General features: G+C 45.8%; 1 protein-coding gene across 2 annotated transcripts; it reads left to right on the forward strand.

Annotated features, from left to right (window-relative positions):
• The first annotated feature begins 3351 nt into the window (after nucleotides 1-3351).
• Nucleotides 3352-11744, forward strand: COX4I2 (cytochrome c oxidase subunit 4I2). 2 transcript variants are annotated; one of them, XM_020990694.2, is made up of 5 exons: nucleotides 3352-3475; nucleotides 4997-5093; nucleotides 8346-8507; nucleotides 9967-10098; nucleotides 11422-11744. In XM_020990694.2, the coding sequence occupies exons 1-5, from the start codon at nucleotides 3464-3466 to the stop codon at nucleotides 11556-11558; spliced, it is 540 nt and encodes a 179-aa protein (XP_020846353.1). In that variant the 5' UTR covers nucleotides 3352-3463; the 3' UTR covers nucleotides 11559-11744. The 2 variants fall into 2 exon arrangements, with proteins under 2 accessions (XP_020846353.1, XP_078006324.1); XM_078150198.1 differs by lacking the exon at nucleotides 3352-3475 and adding an exon at nucleotides 4754-4912.
• The last annotated feature ends 2648 nt before the right edge of the window (nucleotides 11745-14392 follow it).

Below are 14392 nucleotides of genomic sequence, written 5' to 3' on the forward strand. Positions count from 1 at the left end.
AACCCAAGTCTTCCCAGTCCTAAATCTAGCACTCCACTGTACCATTGCTGCTTCCTCTCATGTGCTCAGGCCTCTACTCAGAAGCCTTGGGGGAGGCAACACAATTCAAAAATTATTAAGTTCTAGCCACTGTGTTTCTCTGCGGGAAATATGAAGATTGAAAAAAAAAATCTAATCTTTGCCCTTTGGGAACTTACACTCTGATAGTAAAATAAGTGTTCTGTATACTTAAATGTTCTGTATACATAACTGTTGAGTACCTGGGCACACAGCAGATGTCGATCGACACTTCAAAGATCTGTGGTTTCATTGGGGTGAGTAACCCTCTTCACTCCTTACTACACGTAGTCTCAGTCAGTTGTTGTAGCTGAAAAATATTCATTATGTTGGGCAGGTAGGTAGTGCAGTGGATAGAGCACCGGCCCTGAAGTCATGAGATGTGAGTTCAAATCCGGCCTCAGACCAAACACTTGACACTAGCTGTGTGACCCTGGGCAAGTCACTTAACCCCAATTGCCTAAAAAAGGGGGGGGGGGAATTCATTACCCAGTAGCCAACACAATGTTGAGTTTTTCTGAACTTAGTCTGGTCCTTGAACGACAGACGTATAGCTCACCCTGGCTTGTGTTTAAAGTCTTTCCAGCTTGATAGGACCCGACCTGGCTTGTGCTTGACTGACATGTTCTTTAGGAACCCAGGACCTTATGGTAAATAAGTGAATAAAATATCCATATACTTTGACCCAGAGATCCCAATGCTAGGCACATAACCTAAGGAGGTCAGAGGCAGAAAGAAAAGTCCCATATACCACAAAATATTCATTCAGCAAAAACAAAAAGCATCTATTAAATGCATTATTATTAAGTGCTTATTATGCACTGGGCTAAGTGCAGGGAATATAAACATAAGAAAGAAGAAAAACAGTCCCTCAAGGAGTTTACATTCTAATAGAGGAAAATACACAGAAAAGGAAGTTGAAAAGGGGGGTAGGCAGAAAGAGAGAAGCTACCTGCAGGGGCATGATGGAGAAAATCCAGAGAGTTAGGAGCGGAGCCAGAGAGGAATGAAGATACAGATGGCTTGTGCACTTTCCTCAAAATGAAGGTTTGGAAAGAACCAATCAATCAAAGGAAGAGATGTAGCGAAGAAGTAAACTACTAGCATGAGCACTTTTTGTGGTAGCAAAGAATTAGAAGGTAGATGCCCATTTATTGGAGAATGGCTTAATAAAATGTCATAAACGAATAGAGTATAACTGCATTGCAAGAAGGAATGGATAGGAAGAATTCAGAGAGGCATTGGGAAGAGTTATATGAACTAATGCAAAGTGAAGTAAGCAGAACCAGGAAAACAATATACATAAAGACTACAAATGATGTAAACAGGAAGAATAACAAAGCAAAAACAAATTGTGAGCTCCTTGGGCAGGGACTGTCTTCTGCCTTTGTATCCCCAGCACTTAGCACAATATCTGGTACATAGCAGGCACTTAATTTAAGTGTTTATTGACTGACTATTGGCTGAAATTAAATGTGGTGACCTTATAATGACTAACTGTGGTGCCAAGAAGACATACGAGAAAGTACCTACCCCTCTTCTTTATAGAGGTAAAGACTGTGGATATGGAATATTTGACTTTTTGATGTGTTGATCATTTTTGCTGGACTTACCCTCACCCCCTTTTTTCGTTCCTTACTGGGACAGATGGTCCTCTGGGAGGCAAAAGGAAGATTGATTTACTGGTAAACATAGGTGATGTTAAAAAAAAATGTATTTAAAAAAAGAATTCAAGGCTACCTCCACCTATAGGGGAGCACTAAAGGACAATTTTAGTAGAGGAGTCAACATAGGTTGATTAAATGAATGTGAATAAATAGGATGAGGCACTCATAAATTTGAAACAGGGAACAGGCAGAATGGAATTATCAATGTTATGATGCATTCAACTGGCTTGGTAGAAAGTTTTCCTGTCTAGGAGACAGGATCCCTGAGTTCTGATGCCAGTTCTTCTTCTTCTTCTTTGGTTTTGTTTTGTTTAAATTTTGAATAATATTTTATTTTCCCCCAATTACATAGAAAGACAATTTTTAATATTTGTTTTTTGAAAATTTTGAGTTCCAAATTTTCTCCCTCCCTCCCCTCCCCACTCCCTGAGACAGTAAACAATTTGATATAGGTTGTACATGTTTAATCATGCAAAACATATTACCATATTAATCATGTTGTGAAAGAAGATACAGACCCCCCCCCCAAAACACACACACACACACACACCCAGAGTGAAAAATAGTATGCTTTGATCTGCATTCAGATTCCATTAGTTCTTTCTCTGGAGGTGGATGGCATTTTCCAGATAGCATTTTCCGTCATGAGGGTTCTGGAATTGTCTTGGATCATTATATTGCTGAAAAGAGCTAAGTCATTCATAGTTGATTATCACACAATGTTGCTGTCATTGTGTAAAATGTTCTCCTGGTTCTGCTCACTTCACTTTGCATCAGTTCATGTACGTCTTTCCAAGTTTTTCTGAAATCAGCCTGCTCATCATTTCTTATAGTATTCCATCACAATCACATACCACAACTTGTTCAGCAATTTCCCAATTGATGGGCATCTGATGCCAGTTCTAACAACAGCTAACTCTATGTTCTTGGGCAAACTACCTCTCCTCACTAGACCTCTAGACTTCCACCAAATGAGGGGTTTAGACTAGATGATCTCTAAGGTCACTTCCACCTCCAGCCTCCTAAGTTCTAAGACTGAGTTATTTTACCTTTGACATTCTATGCATAAGGCCTCTTCCTATTCTAATAGTCTATGTTCTAACGCCCCTTCCTGCTGTAATGTTCCATGATCTAAGGCCTCTTCCATCTAGCATTCTATGACCTAAGACCCCTTCCAATGCTAATATTCTATTATCTAAGCCCCTTCCATCTAACATTCCATGTGCTAAGGTACTTCTCAATATTAACATTCTATGTTCAAGGTCCCTTTTCTATTCCAATATTCTGTGTTCTGTGATCCTTACTAACTCTTAAATTCTGTAAGGTCTGCTATAGCTTTACCCCAGATGTTCAAGGGCCTTGGCTCATCCCCTCCCCAACCTCTATGCTTAGTATATTGGGGAATGGGGGTTGGGAAGTGCTTACAGGCTAGGAAGAGTGGGCAGGAAATGTGCCTGACTGCTACTCCTGCTTCTGAACATCCCTACTGATCTCTGTCACTCCCACAGCCCCTGCCCCAGGCTCGTTCCCATGTGGGGGAGGGATGGGAAGCTGCTGTCAGAGTGGAGTCCTGGGACTTGTCCCTGACACAGAGGAGTGGGAGGATGGGATGGAGGGGAGAGAGGGAGGGATTGAGGGAGAAGAGGTTGGGCTCTAACTCTCCTTCTACCCGACTCTAGGAGCAGCTGTTCTCCACCTCTATCTCTCCCTGGGCAAGTAAGCTGAATCGACCTGCTCTGATGTCAAAAGTGGTGAGTTTAGAGCCCAACTATGCCCAGCTTAAGGGGTGGGGAGAAAGGGGAAAGGAGGTAGAAAGGGAGACCAGTCATCTAACCCCAGGATGGAGAGAGGTCTTGGGGTGCTGGGAATTATGGGTTTCTTTTCCCCAACTAAAGGTGGCTAACCTTTCTGTTTCTAGATGTTAAGAACTGTTCCTAGCACCTAGACATGGGTACCCTCTCCCAGTTCCTGGATATGAGTTTTTCTGTCCACAGATGTGGGGCACCTCACCTAGATCCCCAGAAGTCATAGATAATGGTATCTCCTTCTGACCCCCCCCCAAATATAGGGAGCCTTTTTTATCCCTTTTTAGAAACTGTATGGGATGAGGAGAACTGAAGATGGCTTGGGTTTCAGCAAGCCTGAGAGCTTCTATCAGGATACCAGGGTGTGTTGTGTGTGTGTGTGTGTGTGTGTGTGTGTTGTGTGTGTGTGTGTGTGTGTGTGTGTATGCTGTGAAAAGAAGAGCTGATAAGCCAGATGAATGTCCCCCTCCCTTCCTAGGTTGCATTAAGCACGTAAGCTGACAATTACTAAGGACCTGCAGGACCAGAGACAGAACAGACGTGGAAAGCTTGGTGGTGGGGGAGGGGCCACAAGCAATACCTGGGTCTGGGAGTTGGACAGCCAGGCCCAGGCCAGCTCCTCCCATACTCAGAACATATTCCAGATGGGAGTCAGAGTCTTAGAATATTAGAGATAGAGGGGCTCTTAGACACTATCCAGTTTAATTCTCTCTTTTTAGAAGGAAGCATGCTGAGGCCCAGAGTGGGGAAAGGACTTGCCCAAGATCACATGAGTTAGTGGTATCAAGAGGCACAAAACTCAGGTCACTGAACATTCTGCCCCATATCTCAACTACTCCCCTGGAGTCAGAACTCTACCTATTCCAAAGAGGGGAAACTGAGACCAAGAAAAAGAAACACGTTTTAAGAACCAATCTATGGGCAGCTAGATGGCGCAGTGGATAGAGCACCAGCCCTGGAGTCAGGAGGACCTGGGTTCAAATCTGGCCTCAGATACTTGACACTTACTAGCTGTGTGACCCTGGGTGAGTCACTTAATCCCATTGCCTAGCCAAAAAAAAAAAGAGAGAAAAAGAACCAATCTATGGGGAACCTTGTGTCAAATTTAAGAAAGCCAGGGAAAATTTGGTGGGAGAGGGAATTAAATAGCTATAGCCCTTGGGAGGACTCTGGGATGGGATGAGGGCCTTTCTCCTACTAAGATTTCTTTGGCCAGCCAGGAGTAGAAGCAGAGAAAGGTGGTCTGTCCCCAGAAGGTATGGCTGGTGCATGGAGTCTCTGAGCTTCAGAATGGATTTTCATAAATGGAGAGCTCTGCTGCTCCTTCCTGTAGGTCACACATGGAAGATCATTCCAATTGTGGGAAGGGGTGCCTCTTTTCAGGTGTGTATACATGGGAGGAAGCCCTGGAGTAGGTATTCTTGGGCCTGCGTCTCCTCCCTTACTCCCTATCCTCCCTTCCCACAGATGTTCTTTCTGCCCTACTCTCCCTGGTTCACCTTGGTGAGGAGAGGAGCCGTGGGGGTCCAAAGCATCCGGCAGGCCCATGGCTCAGGAGATACTGGTAAGGTCCACACCAGCCATCCCAGAGAGGATACCCAGGGTGCTTAGGTCCCCAAGAGCTGATCTGGCATGGGGGAGGGCAATGAAGATAAAGAGACAGATTGGGGGAGAGAGTTTGGCAGGCTCTGTCTGGAGCCTTTCAGACCATGTTCCCTCCCTCTGTCCCTTCCCTCCATTCCCTCTTCCCCCTTCCCATGGGGCCCCTAAGCCCGAAGAGTTCAGTTCTCATGGCCATGAAAGCAAGAACAAAGAGCCAAGTTCCTACAGGAAATGAAGTGCCGTGCAGCTGGACTCTGGGAAGTGTCATTCTCAGATATCTTCATCTTATATGTGCCCAGATGTGTTGGCCACCATCTTTGCCACAGCGCCACACCAAGTCCTAGGATCTGAGGTTCTGGGAATCTCAATCAGCCTGGCACCTGTTTCTGGCACTTACTAGGCACTAAACAAACAAATGCTTGTGGATTTGACTGGTCCAGGAGAGGGGCCTCTTGGGTTGGCATAGCCCAGACGAGTTGAGGACAGATGGCCTTTTGAGCACACTAGGGCGAGCCTAGAAGATGGACCCTGAGTCCTTTGGGACTCAATGAGAGGGAGGAGGTGCCCTTCTGGTTGTCACTCTCCACATCCATGGAGGAACAAGAGGAGGGGTTTGTGTGTGAAAGCAGGACGAGTCTTCAGTCAGACAGAAGGAAAAACATGCTGATTCTCAGAATTATTAGGACTGAGGAGGTCATGGAGCATTTCTCCCAAAGAAAGGATAGAGATAGCAGCACTTTGTCCTGAAGAGTACAGGTTTTCCTGCAGGTAGGGCCCAGACCGTATGAGCTCTCAAAGTTCCTTCCATGAGATGCTTAAGTATCCACAGGAAACCTTCCTGGGGTGAGGAGCTGACATATCCAGGGAGCATCTCTGAGATCAACCAACAGGTAGGGCCAATTCTCTCCTTGTCTCAGAATCTCTTTTATTATACAGTGAATCAAGCAGGAGTTTATTAAGCACTTGTTATATGCAGGGTACTGTAAAAAGTAAAACACTTTTCCTCTTGAGGAGCTAACTTTCTAATGGGGGAGACAACATGTGCATACATAGGTACTTACAAAACAGATGCATGGTAAGTTTGAGGGGAGAGGCCCAAGCAGCTGAAGGGACCAGGAAAGGCCTCATGCAAAAAATAGCACTTGGGCTGAACCTTGAAGGAAACCAGAGATTTCAAGGGGTGGAGGTGAGGAGGGGCTGTCTCCAGGCATGGAAGCCACCTAGGGTAGAGGCTGAGAGACAAGAGATGGAGGGCTGTGAATGAGGTCCAGGAAAAAGGCCAGTTGATCTGGGCCACAGAGTATGTGAAGGGGAGTAATAGGTAATAAAAAGCTGGTAAGTTAGGGAAGGGCCAGTTGGGAGCAGTTTAAAATGTCAAACAGAAAAGTTTAGAATCACCAAATATAAAACTTGGAAGGGATCTACGAGGTCACCAAACCAGTTACTTCATTGTACAAACAGGGCCCAGGGAAGTGATATTTATCTAAGGTCACACTGCAAATTAGTTAACAGAAACAGGCCTAGAGCCCAGAGAGCCTGATTCCTAGACATTTCTTCCATTCTTTCAAGAAATATTAGCACTGACAGTGTCCCAGGTTCCATGGAAAATAATAATAGCAATAATAATAAAAAACATTTTAAAAGCTCTCTTTTCTACACTGCTTTCTAGTTTGCAAAGCCCATTCCTCATTACCACCACCAGCACCACTAGTTTTGGGAGAGATGTTTGTACCACTTGTCCTTACTAGACCTTAGTAAATACACAATCCTAAAATTCTAAAAGGTAATTAAGTCTGGCTGACTAATTGATATCAACTGATAATCATGGGTGAGAGCTTTCAAACTATAGCAAGAGTGAATGTCATTGAGAGGTTATTTGATGGAGAAGAAAGAAGACTGAATCTGATGTCAGGATACCAAGGTCCAAGTTCTGGTTCAGATATTTGCCAGCTGTGACACTGGGTATAACACTTCATTTCTCTAGTTCCAGTCTGTTTTCTCATATGTAAAATAGGTATAATAATCTTTGCTCTACCTCCTTCTCAGAGTTGTTGGGAAGAACTTACTTTGCAAACTGTAGAGTGATATAGAAATGTGAATTATCAGTATTGTTATATGTGTGGTACAAAGTGTGAGGATGGGGGGGCAGCTAGGTGGCACAGTAGATAGAGCACTGGCCCTGGATTCAGGAGGACCTGAGGTCAAATCTGTCCTCAGACACATAACACTTACTAGCTCTGTGACTCCGGGAAAGTCACTTAACCCCATTGCCTAACCAAAAAAAAAAAACACAAAACCCAAAAAACCAAAGTGTGAGGATGGTAGAAGAGAAAGGATTCCACAGACCTGGAGTTGTCAAGGAAGGCTTTTTGGATAGGAAAGTTGGGAAATAAGGTAGGATTTATATGATTTATACACAGAAACAGAATGCTGGAGATAGGGAACCAGGAGGGGAAAGATCACAGGATTCATAGCCTGGACCTTAGAACATAGAATGTTAGAGCTGGACAGGACCTTAGAACACAGAATGTCAAAGCTAAAAGGGACCTTAGAACATTCCACACCAAAACTGGGAGAAACTTTAGAACATATAGAACATCAAAGCCGAAAGGGGCCTTAGAATTTAAAGCAATGTTGGAGCTGGAAGGGGCCTTAAAGTCTAGACCATGGAGGGACAGTGTGGTTTAGTAGAAAGCACGCTGGACAGTATCAGGCTAGATATGGTAAGAGAAGGTTCTGGTTTTCTTGAAACAGAAGCAAGATATTTTAGAGTCTCTCAGAGTCTCAGTAGTTTATCTGTATAATAGGGACAGTAAATATGTGCATCCTTTCCCTAACTCACAAGGCTGCTGTGAGGAAGGCATTTTGTAAGCTTCCAAGTGCTATAGAAATGCTGCTTACCATTAGTGCAAAGTACTCCTCATTTTATGGATGAGGAAACTGATACTAAGGGGAGTGGTCTGAGCCAAGATGAGGAGGGAGGAGCAGGATGGGGGGGGCAAGAAGGAGGTGGGAAAGAGAGGGCAGGAGATGCAAGGGGTCGGATGATCATGGGCCTCTTCCCAGGGGGGAAATGTTATGGATAGGTGGGGAGGAGGGCTCTGAGTCTTGTCGCCCCTAGAAGTAAGGCTCTGGGAGGAGACTGGGCTTCTGTAAAAGGGAAAGCTGGGGCAGGGTCCTCCTCCCCTCCAGCTCAGCCTCCTTGCAACCCTAGCCTGCAGCCAGAAGATGCCTCCATACTCGAACTACCATGCAGAGCGCAATTACCCCATGCCGGATGAGCCCTTCTGTAGTGAGCTGAGCCCCCAGCAGCGGGCGCTGAAGGAAAAGGAGAAAGGACCATGGCAACAGCTAACAGATGCTGAGAAAGTGGCCCGTAAGTTCTTGGTGGGGTGGGACGGTGGGATCTGCCTGGCAGGGGTGGGAGGGGAGTGAGAGTGGAACAGGGCTGAATGGGGTGGAGCTATTGGCCTAGAGCTGAGTATGGTGCTAGCCCCAGAAACCTCAGACTCCCGTTTTGGTCAAGCTCACAAAATGGCACAGGAGAGTGTGAGTCGGCAGAGATTAGGAGGGGGCCTGGAAGCAGCTCTTCTCTGAATACATGAAGTTGGAGCTCATTTTGAGACAAAAGAGAAAACTTCTCTATTCCCCTGTCAGGATGAAGGGGAGTAGGAACAGTGGAGAGCAGTGTGGCAATGGACAGCACTAGGAGCCTTGTGCCACGTGTCATGCGAAGAACACTGAGTTAGCTAGAGGAATTCAACTGGAATTCTGCATCAGCCACTTCATATCTGTGTAGACTTGGGCAAGTCACTTTCCTTTACTGGCCCTTAGATTCCTCCCAGAAAATAATGGGGTGGCGTGGGATGGATTCATGGTTTCTAAGGTCCTGTCCAGTTCTAAAATTTATGATACTGTCTGTTCACAGAAATATTCCAAAATAATAGCAGCTGTCATTTCTACGACACTCTGAGGTTTACAAAACACTTTCCTTACAACATGGTGATAGGAAATGCAAGTAGTATTTTACCCACATTACCAGGGAGGAAACTGAGGCCCAGAAGGGAAGTGACTTGTCTAAGGTCACATGGCTACAAGTGTCAAAGCTGAGCCTTCAGATTCAGGGTCAGCAGCCACTGTCCATTATAGAATCATAGACTTAGAACTGGGTAGGACCTGAGAGGCTATCTAGTCCAACTGCCTCATTTTACAGATGAGGAAACTGAGGCCCAGAGAGGAAGTGACATCCCCAAGGCCACATATACAATAAATAGTACAGCTGGGATTCAAACCTAGGTCTTTCTCTGGCTCTAAATCCAGCAGTCTTTGTCTGCCACTTCTCTCATTCCAGAATGGCTACCTGGACCCAACCCTCTGCCTCTATAAAGATACAGAGATATCCTTGCCATCAGAAAGGAGAGAGGGGAAGAGAGCTAGAAATCAGGACATCTACACTTACAGCTGAATGAGAGGCTTTAGGACAGTGAGAGTTGTAGGAGCTGCAGGGAAGGATAGATCCTCTTGGGCCTGGGTAGTCAGGGAAGGCTTCTCAGAGGAGGCAGGTTGTAAGCCTTTAAGGATGGAGAGGATTTAAAGGTAAAGAGGGAAGAGGTAGTACATCATGTTTGAGGGACTGAGAAAATTGGTAGAGCAGAAGACAGGCAGAGGTACCTACCTGCCTTAGGGGGATCCCCCCTGGATAACTCAGAGAAGAGGGGAATGGAAGGAGCCATGATGGAGGCTCCCTGACCTCTACTCCCTTGGCCGTGGGTTAGAGGAGTGGCCCTCAGGGATATGCAGAGCCCTGAGGACCACCCTTACCTCTTTGGTCCCAGTTTATCGAATGCAGTTCCATCAGACCTTTGCAGAGATGAACCGACCATCCAATGAATGGAAGACGGTGTTGGGGGGAGTCTTCTTTTTCTTTGGCTTCACTGGAATCCTGATATGGTGGCAGCGGCTATATGGTGAGTGGCTGGTTAGACAGGGACGCAGTGTGGTGAATGACAGTTTTTACTTTCCCGCCACCTACCCTCTGGGACCTTCTTTCAGGCCAGCAAGGCATAGCTATGGGGAGGTTTTAGTCAATTTGTCTAAAGCCACAGATTAAGATAGATGGAGTGGGGAGAGGAGTGTTTTTGAAAATAGGGATTTATCCTTAGACATTAGAAGTATTTTACAAGAGCTTCAACCCATTCCCTTCCCCTTGCCCAGAAAACAGTTTAATACCCAGGCTTTAGAGGTGGATGGGCAAGTCATTGGTTCATAGTATTGATGGAAGTTTTTAGAACATAGAATGTCAAAGCAGGACTTTAGGAAGAAAGGGAATAAGCATTTATTAAATGCCTACTGTGTCAGGCAGCTGCTATGCTAAGTGCTAAACAAATATTATTTCATGTGATCCACACAACAACTCTGAAAGTTAGTCACTATTATTATCCCCATTTTACAGTAGAGGAAACTGAGTCAGAGGTTAAATGGTCACACAGTTAAGTGCCTGAGGCCGAATTTGAACACAGGTCTTCCTGACTCCAGGCCCAGCACTCTATCCACTGTGCCACCTAAATGTCAAATTTTCCAAGTATGAGGACTCTTTTTTAATGTCCGAAAATATCATGCATCCCCACATGATAGTAATTCCATTAATTCCATTGACTGAGAAAATACATGATAAAAAAAATCATAATATAAAGATGAATAAAAATCAGCAGCAGTTTAAATGAATTTCTATTTTATTAAATACAATGTCAACTATAGACATTTGGAAAATAATTGTTTGAAATATTCAGCCTACAGAAAGCATGTTCGTGTTATTTGTGTATTTGCAGGCCCCCTGCAGTTAACTCCAATTACCAGCAATGATCGGGAACCACAGCCTTTGAACATAGAATCCCCACACTGGATAGAACCTTACAACACAGAATATTAGAGCTAGTAGGTGTCACAGTGAGTGGTAGAGTCAGGAGTAGAACCCAGGTTTCTGAACTCCCAGCCCACTGCTCTTTTCTTCTCATGGTAGTAAGAGGGAAAGGAAAATATTCTGGAAACATATGTGGCTGGCCAAGGGGCTGAAGAGGAAAGGGCAGGCAGATATACGGAAGCTCTCCCTCCCTATCTTACTCCTAACCCCATTTGAAGTTGAGCCTGGAGGTCTCTTGGAGAACCCCTAGGTCATTTCCCATTTCGGTCAACACTGTGAATATGGTCTTGGCCCTAGGGTGGCTGAGACAGGAGGATCAGGTAAGGATGGTCCCCGAGCAACAGTACCAACCACTCCTCCCCTTTTGCAGTATTTCCGGAGAAGCCCATCACATTGTCTGAGGACTGGAAGTCCAAACAGCTGCAGCGGGTATTGGACATGAAGGGAAATCCAATTCTAGGCTTGGCTTCCCGGTGGGACTATGCTCGGAATGACTGGAAGAAGTGACTCCCCAGTCTGAACTTTCCTGGCTCAGCCTTTCCAAGCCAACAGGCCCGTGGCCACCCAACCCCATTCTTGGGCTAACTCCCACTGGATGCTTCTCTCTATTCCCTTCACTCCCTTTCCTTCCCCTTCTACACCTGCATCTCTCTTCCTGAACCCTTTTTCCCTCAATAAATATCAAACCTGGTACCTGGCCTTCTTAGAGTACAATTTAATTAATGGAGATGATACATTCACAAGATAACCAACAATTCAACATTGTGTGTGCTCAGGGTCCTGTGAATGTGAGTTCAAACACTAGGGGCTAGATGTTCAGGGAAGGTTTCTCAGAGCAAGTGGGATTTGAGCTGGTATTTGACAGAGAGGGAGAGAGAACGTTCCATGCAAGGGGAACTCTGGATTTATGTGGCAGAGTCGTAGACAAAGAGATAGGAAAGCTCAAGGTATGTCTTGGGAATGTTGAGAAAACCAAATTGGCTGGATCTGAAGAGATTCTAAGGAGAAAAAGAATCATAGAATTTTAGAGACTCAGTGACCTTGGACAAGTTACTTTCCCTCCGTCAGTTCTCTCCTTTGTAAAATGAGGGTGTTGGACTGACTACGTGGTCTCCTAATACAGTCAGCCATTCAAATGAGCCATCAATGGAAAATGGGATAAGATAGCATGAAGACAGGCTGACGGATGAAACATGTGGCATTTGCCTCTGTTCATTCCAGCAAGAGGGCCTGCTTGAGAAGGCTCATCGGTTCATAGAGTTAGGGACTTTTAGAGATCAACAAATCCAAACCTTTATTTTTACAGATGAAAAAAGTGAAGCCCAGAGAGGTCACGTGACTTGCTTAGCTAAAGCCACAGCAGTAGCTAGCAGGAAAATCAGGATTGAATCCCAAGTACCTTGGTTCTCAATTTCAGCACTCTTTTCACTACACCACATTATTTCAAGTTTGTGCAAAGGCAATGGCCGAAGGAGGGGAGGCTGTGGTCCAGTGAGCCTGGATGTGACAGTATCAACAGTGGGCACAAGAGGGCAGCTGAACCCTCTCTCTTACACAGAAGTATGGGTAGAGACTGGAGGTAAGGCCTGGGTTAGGAGCTAGGATTCAGGTCCAAAGGGGAGTGATTCTCTCCTTAACCCCCAAAACATTCCAGAGAAGAGAGAATGATGCTATGCAAGGCCCATCCCCATGGCCCTGGGAGTGGCTCTCCCACCCCCCACTCTGGACCTCCCTTTTGTACTCCCCCCATCACACAAGAAGCACTCGCTACCAGCAAATCAAACACAATTTATTAGTTGAACTGCACTTCCACCATCACACAGACTACTTCAAAGAGCCAGGATATGGGAAAAGGAAGACCCCTAGGCCTGGGCTGGGGAATAATCAGTCTCCCCTATACCTAGGGGGACTGAAGGGGAGGGTGGGGTTAAATGGGGGAGGGGGAACCATCTCCCCAAGCGTTCACCACACGGCAGCCCTGCAGAGCCTCACATAAATACAGACACGCTTAACAAAAATAGTTATATCATCTTCACAAGGAATAAAAACTAATCTCAAATATATACAGCAGAGACAAGACTATGATACAGGGGCAAGGTGGTGTGGGGAGGGTCAAGGGGTGGTGGTGGTGGTGAGGAATTGGCTGATCCATCAACTGGGATAAGGAAAGCATTTTTAATAGTAGGGTGGTGCCACTTACATGACAGACTCAGACCCATGAGAGAGGTCATAGGTTGGCTGGCTGTGGAAAGCGACAAACAGCCTGCCCTGGCTAAGCAGTAAGCACCCCAAATATGAATTCTGAAAGCTCTGGGAGGGAGTTTTGGGGTATGGCCTGAGAGGGAAATTAGTATGGTGGAGTCAAATCTTTCTCAGAACGAACTTCCCTTCTCCCCCCTCCCCTTTTTCAGTCGCCAAGCAAACACAGTCAGGCTCTCAGGATCTTAGAGATCAGCCAGTCCCATCTCCTCATTTGACAGAAGAGAAAACTGAGGCTCAGAGGACTGATTTGCTCAAGGTCACACAGATCCTTCGTGGTGAAGTTGAGATTTGGGCCCAGGTCTTCTAAGTCTTAGGAGCAGTATTTACTCCACTAGAACATGCCACCTTAAATGGGAGGGATCCCGAGAGCCCCAGTAAGCACCCCCAGGTATTGCTAGGCATCCTGGGGCCCCCCCTCACCTTTGGGTCTGAGTTCCACCTTTTTTTCAGGGCAATGACTGAAAGTGATTCAGGAGAGAGGCAGGTCCACATTCTCCTGGGATCTCCAAGAACTAAGATGACTAAGGAATACAGCTCTAAACAGCTCTCAGATGCTACTTTTCCTGGGTCTCTCTCTATACCTCCTGTTTTCTCTTAATGGGCAGGAGCTAAATGGGGGGGAAGGGGGGCTATTCCGCAGTTCTAGGACTCATATATGGTGCTGAACTGACACCCATCAATACCTTCCTTCTGCAAGTCCACTAACTCCAGCAAGAAATATTGGTCCAACTTGCCAGCCAAGACAGTGGAAGCCAGGGCAAGGTCACTTTCCCGTATGACTGGATTCCTAGGCTACCTCTGCAGGTAGTGGGCGGGGTATGATCTGGAGTACCAGAAGGAGCAGTATGCCTGCAGAGGTGCCTAAGGCTGGCCAAACCTGGTGATCTGGAACCTGTGACAACTAACTACAGGGTTACACAAGCGACCCACCCACCCCCTGCTTCAAGCAGGAAGTCCTTAGGGAAAATCTGACCTCAGCAATAATGCAGAGGCCTGGCTCTGAGAACACCTCTTCTTGGCCCTTCCCAACATTAGCGACTGCAAGGGGAGTAAAATTATCCATTCTCATAACACAAAAA

Source organism: Phascolarctos cinereus, unplaced genomic scaffold, assembly GCF_003287225.1.
Source record: "Phascolarctos cinereus isolate Bilbo 61053 unplaced genomic scaffold, phaCin_HiC Scaffold_2;HRSCAF=192, whole genome shotgun sequence".
Taxonomy (NCBI): Eukaryota; Metazoa; Chordata; class Mammalia; order Diprotodontia; family Phascolarctidae; genus Phascolarctos; species Phascolarctos cinereus.

What these genes read in the sequence shown, in the direction of transcription:
- COX4I2 (XM_078150198.1), top strand. Translation starts at nt 4,799, where the DNA reads ATGGAGTCTCTGAGCTTCAGAATGGATTTTCATAAATGGAGAGCTCTG. An exon ending in CCATGGCTCAGGAGATACTG is followed by an intron (nt 5,094 to 8,345) that starts GTAAGGTCCACA and finishes TTGCAACCCTAG; the next exon opens with CCTGCAGCCAGAAGATGCCT. An exon ending in AGATGCTGAGAAAGTGGCCC is followed by an intron (nt 8,508 to 9,966) that starts GTAAGTTCTTGG and finishes CTTTGGTCCCAG; the next exon opens with TTTATCGAATGCAGTTCCAT.